The following is a 5,184-nucleotide window of genomic DNA, read 5'->3' on the forward strand; positions in this document are numbered from 1 at the left end:
CGACCATTTACTCTGTTACGTTGGGCGTAACCCAGCCTATGCTGGGCGTACCCACGCGTGTCCCAAATTGCATGCATGGCCTTCCTCGATAACTTTTTCCATTAAGGGCCATAAATGTCAATATCTTCAAAGTGTCATAAATCCTTTATTCTAAGTCCGTTCCCGACGAACTTTATATCCACGTAAAGGTGACGAGAAGCCCTACGCTTCTAGCAACACACCCCGGTCTGAAACCTTCTTGAATGAAACCCATTGCCCATAAAAGACCGAAATGCCCTTACTCTTGATCTCGGGAATCCATAAATAAATATTTTTAGAATGAGGCGTTACAAGATGAACTGTAATAAATGTGTTCCAATTTTCTTGTGGTGGTATTAATTGATGATGGTAGGAGATGAAGTAGCGGCTGCGACTAAAGCTCTGGTAATATTTATGGTGGTGAATGAGAAAGATGAACATGACGGGTTATGGTGGGGTGGGGGTGGGTGGGTGTGGTGGATATTTTTTATTTTATTTTTTATATTATCAAAATCTAAAGTTAGTAAAATAAAATAGAAAAAAGAAATTAGAAAGGGCAATATAGTCTATTTATATGGACCAAGGACCAAAACTGCAAAATTGGGAAACCATGGGGACGCGTCTTGTCCATTTTCCAAAGGTTGGACCAAAAGTGCGAATCTACCTAAACCACAGAGACCAAAAATGTAACTTACTTGTATTTAACTCTACCCGAATTAAAAGGCTCTTGACCCGACCGATCTGACTCGGTTCGGGGCCGAAGTCCGACTATATGTAGCTTGCTTTCTCTCCAAGAAGGAAGCTCTATAGAAAACCCATCTGCCCTCCTTTTTCTTTTCTCCCTGAGTTAACGATGGCGACGCCGATGGCAGAAGACACGAGCTTTGAAGACGATCAGTTGGCATCTATGTCAACCGAAGACATTCAGAGGGCGTCTCGTCTTCTGGATAACGAGATTCGGATCCTCAAGGTTCTGTGACATGGATCTGTTTCTCGTTATTCCATATATGTATAGCATTTTCTAAATTTTGAAATTGTTTATTGTGGTGCAATTATCAGGAAGAATTGCAGAGAACCAATCTCGAATTAGATTCATTTAAGGAGAAGATTAAGGAGAATCAGGAGAAGATCAAACTTAACAAGCAACTTCCTTACTTGGTCGGAAATATCGTTGAGGTACTCTTAATATTCCGTTGTTTTTTATCTTCCACTTTGTTACGTTGATTCTGCTAAGTAAGTAGGCTTGCTATTTTGACGAGTGCTCAAGGAAAGTTATCTAGTTGCAAAACCCTAAGTTTATTAGTTCTGATGGTAGAAGATTAGGGTTATCTAGATGCTAAAACTACAAGAAGCTCTCAAAACTTAAGGAAAACCATCTAGTTGCAAAACCCTAAGTTTGTAGGTCGTGATTGTAGAAGATTAGGGTTATCTAGATGCTACAAAAAGCTCTCAAAACTGAAGATAAGAACTCTGTTTACTGTGCTGAATTTGAAATTAAATTAGATCTTGTTGAAGTTTCAGCTTAAACCTTGTTGGATTTTGAGAGATATATTATTATCTGGACATACTTGCCTTAATACATACCAACAAAGAATGAAGTAATATTAGAAATAATTACTCCCTTGATCAACAACTGGTAACTGGACTCTTCTCTTTGTTAGGGGATTTAGGTAATGAAATTTGATAGGGCATAATATATAATGTAAACCTGATGAAGTTAAATGTCAGATTTTTATATTCCTACATTTTATACTACTAATGTCATCTATGGTGCTTCAGATTCTGGAAATGAACCCAGAGGATGAAGCTGAGGAAGATGGTGCAAATATTGACCTGGACTCACAAAGAAAGGGCAAATGTGTTGTCTTAAAAACATCCACTCGTCAGGTAACCTACTACAATACATCATCATCATCATCATCATCATCATATCCATCAATCTTTCTATTTGTAGCAACTATTTCACATGCATTTGTATCTCCTCCTCCTCCTCCTCCTCCTACAGACTATTTTCTTGCCTGTGGTTGGGCTAGTGGACCCAGACAAGCTAAAGCCTGGTGATTTAGTTGGTGTAAACAAAGATAGTTACTTAATATTGGACACATTGCCATCCGAGTATGATTCCAGAGTCAAAGCCATGGAAGTCGATGAAAAACCAACTGAAGATTACAATGATATTGGAGGCCTTGAAAAACAGGCAAGCTTTCACTTTATTTATTTATTCATCTACAATAACCGCAACCCAAATTACAATTCTTATTAAAATGTGACAGATACAAGAGCTAGTAGAGGCTATAGTCTTGCCAATGACCCATAAAGAAAGGTTCCAAAAATTAGGCGTTCGTCCACCAAAAGGAGTGCTTTTATATGGGCCTCCAGGAACTGGAAAGACTTTAATGGCGCGTGCTTGTGCTGCTCAAACCAATGCCACTTTCTTAAAGCTAGCTGGGCCCCAGCTTGTTCAGGTACTACTCATATCGACACTTGTAATTATTGTGGAAATATATAAATAAATACTAATTGTGGAAATTTTGATTATGGTTAGATGTTTATTGGTGATGGTGCAAAACTTGTTCGTGATGCGTTTCAATTGGCGAAAGAGAAGTCTCCTTGCATCATTTTTATTGATGAAATTGATGCTATTGGTACAAAACGTTTTGATAGGTATGCATACCACTTTTTTTTTTTATGGTACAAAAAAAAAATGCAAGAAATAACAAAAGCAATATATAACATTACAGTGAAGTTAGTGGAGATAGGGAGGTGCAAAGAACTATGTTGGAACTACTTAATCAGTTAGATGGTTTCAGCAGTGATGACAGGATCAAGGTATTCATAAATGGAGAGAATTTTGTTATTATTTTTTCATATCATTGTGTAGTTTTTAACTCTATTCTACATGAGAAAGTGTAGGTGATAGCAGCAACAAATCGGGCTGATATTTTAGATCCTGCCTTGATGCGATCTGGACGGTTGGATCGGAAGATTGAGTTTCCTCATCCGACGGAGGAAGCGAGGGCGAGGATCTTGCAGATCCACTCGCGAAAGATGAATGTTCATCCGGATGTCAACTTTGAAGAGCTGGCTCGCTCTACGGATGATTTCAATGGGGCCCAGTTGAAAGCTGTTTGTGTTGAAGCAGGCATGTTAGCCCTTCGGCGTGATGCTACTGAGGTACTTACTACATTCCATTTACTATTATTTTATTATTTAGTAAAAATAAAAATTCATTCCAAATTATTGGATTTTATGTTGTAGGTGAACCATGAAGACTTCAATGAAGGAATCATCCAAGTTCAAGCTAAGAAGAAAGCAAGCTTAAACTACTATGCTTAGGAGGATATTATATGTGTCTTTTTTTTTGCTATGTGATTTGTAATTGTACAAGATTTCATGACTATATCTTTTATATTTTTTTTTTATCATGGTTACGTACTATGTATGGATGTGGTTACTTTCACATGGTTAATTCAACAATTTCAATTGCATCCTTGAGTGCACAATTTATATAATATAGGTTGGTTGTTTGTTTGTGTGGTGGATGTTTGGGACTGAGTTTTAAAAGTAAATAATCTCTTTGGTAAAAATGTTTATTAGCAGAAATGAAGGCAGATGGAGTGTGTTTAGGTTAAAATAAGAGCATTATTGTCCTATCTCAAAAAGTCAGTTTTTCTTTTAAAAGTAACTTTTTAGAACCTCATTAGAACCTCATTTGGGGTTATAGTGCTGACAAAAAAAACTAGCAAGATAAGTTCTTTCAAAACTCAATCTCAAATGCTTGAAGACGACGAAACTTGGATCAGTGCACGTGAAGCTGATTTTTATGTCATTCCGTGGACCTATAGTCAAAATCAATCAAGTTGGTGTCTTTTAAACAAAACATATAAATCGTATAAAAACAATTAATAGTAAATCATGTAAGAAAGAAAATGACCAAGTGAGCACTCTTACCATATTAAAATTACATCACTAACCCAAACCCCTCCAACCAATCCAATACCATAAACCACACGTCAGTTCCTACGTGACAAAGAAAACCACGCGTGAACACCACCTAAACATAGGTGAGTGTCTTGTGGCGTAGCAGCGACTACGGACAAAAACGTGAATTGTGATTGGTTCATGGCTTTTTTTTTACCGTTTTTTCTTTTGGGAACATTGGAACAAATAAAAAAAAAGTCAAATTTAAAACTTAACACCCCCCCCCCCCCTCTCTCTCTCTCTCTCTCTATATATATATATATATATATATATATATATATATATATATATATATATATATATATAGAGTTAGGTTCAAATGTTTTCACTATCTATTGTGTGCATGTATGATTGATTCTGGACCAATCATTTTAATTATTTTAAGAAAGTAATTAATGCATATTAAATGCTGAAGATGTAATTAATACTCATTATATCTTCAACGTATAATCTGCATTAATTACTCTCTTAAAATAACTAAAATGATTGGTCCAGAATCAATTATACATGCACACAATAGATAGCCAAAACAAAATAACCTCACCCTATATATATATATATATATATATATATATATATATATATATATATACACACACACACACACACACACACATACACATGCACACACATATACACACACTAACACATATTTTCAACAAAATAAACACTTTCAAGCAATATGAATAATTTTATGGTCCAATTCCTTCTTCATCTTATGATGCTGATCACTCTCATGATGAGTTGATTTTGCACACGTCTCCGGCACAAAACATGATGCATCAAAGAAGCAAAAGTTCAAATGTCGAGAAAAAGCATAAAATTTTGATTAATCGGGATCGTATCGTGACACACGAACTTTTGGTACATGATTACTTTTCCCATGATAGTTTATACGATCTATTGAAATTTGAAGATCGTTTTCGCATTAGTAGAAATTTATTTTTACGTATAGCTAGAGATTTGGCAAACAATTATGAGTTTTTTCAATTGAGATGAGATGCTAAAGATAAACGTGGTTTTAGTACAATACAAAAATACACAACTGCTCTTAGACAGTTGGCATACGACATAGCCGCAGACACATCAGATGGATATTTGAAAATGTCTGAGAGGACGGGTCAAGAATGTACCTATCTTTTTTGTGAGTATGTTATAGAGTTTTAAGGTGACATATACTTGCGA

At 35.8% G+C, this 5,184-nt stretch overlaps 1 protein-coding gene across 1 annotated transcript; it reads left to right on the plus strand.

Moving 5' to 3' along the window:
- The first annotated feature begins 810 nt into the window (after positions 1-810).
- On the plus strand, positions 811-3,506 carry LOC145061708 (26S proteasome regulatory subunit 6A homolog). Its single transcript, XM_079009249.1, has 9 exons — positions 811-988; positions 1,078-1,194; positions 1,798-1,905; positions 2,024-2,215; positions 2,292-2,483; positions 2,564-2,682; positions 2,760-2,847; positions 2,932-3,192; positions 3,277-3,506. Exons 1-9 carry the CDS (start codon positions 872-874, stop codon positions 3,352-3,354), a joined length of 1,272 nt encoding a protein of 423 aa, XP_078865375.1. The 5' UTR covers positions 811-871; the 3' UTR covers positions 3,355-3,506.
- Positions 3,507-5,184: the final 1,678 nt, after the last annotated feature.

This window comes from Lactuca serriola, chromosome 7 (genome assembly GCF_051521515.1).
Source record: "Lactuca serriola cultivar US96UC23 chromosome 7, Lser_US96UC23_V15, whole genome shotgun sequence".
NCBI classification, from domain to species: domain Eukaryota; kingdom Viridiplantae; phylum Streptophyta; class Magnoliopsida; order Asterales; family Asteraceae; genus Lactuca; species Lactuca serriola.

What these genes read in the sequence shown, in the direction of transcription:
- LOC145061708 (XM_079009249.1), top strand. Translation starts at nt 872, where the DNA reads ATGGCGACGCCGATGGCAGAAGACACGAGCTTTGAAGACGATCAGTTG. An exon ending in CTGGGCCCCAGCTTGTTCAG is followed by an intron (nt 2,484 to 2,563) that starts GTACTACTCATA and finishes GATTATGGTTAG; the next exon opens with ATGTTTATTGGTGATGGTGC. An exon ending in GCAGTGATGACAGGATCAAG is followed by an intron (nt 2,848 to 2,931) that starts GTATTCATAAAT and finishes GAGAAAGTGTAG; the next exon opens with GTGATAGCAGCAACAAATCG.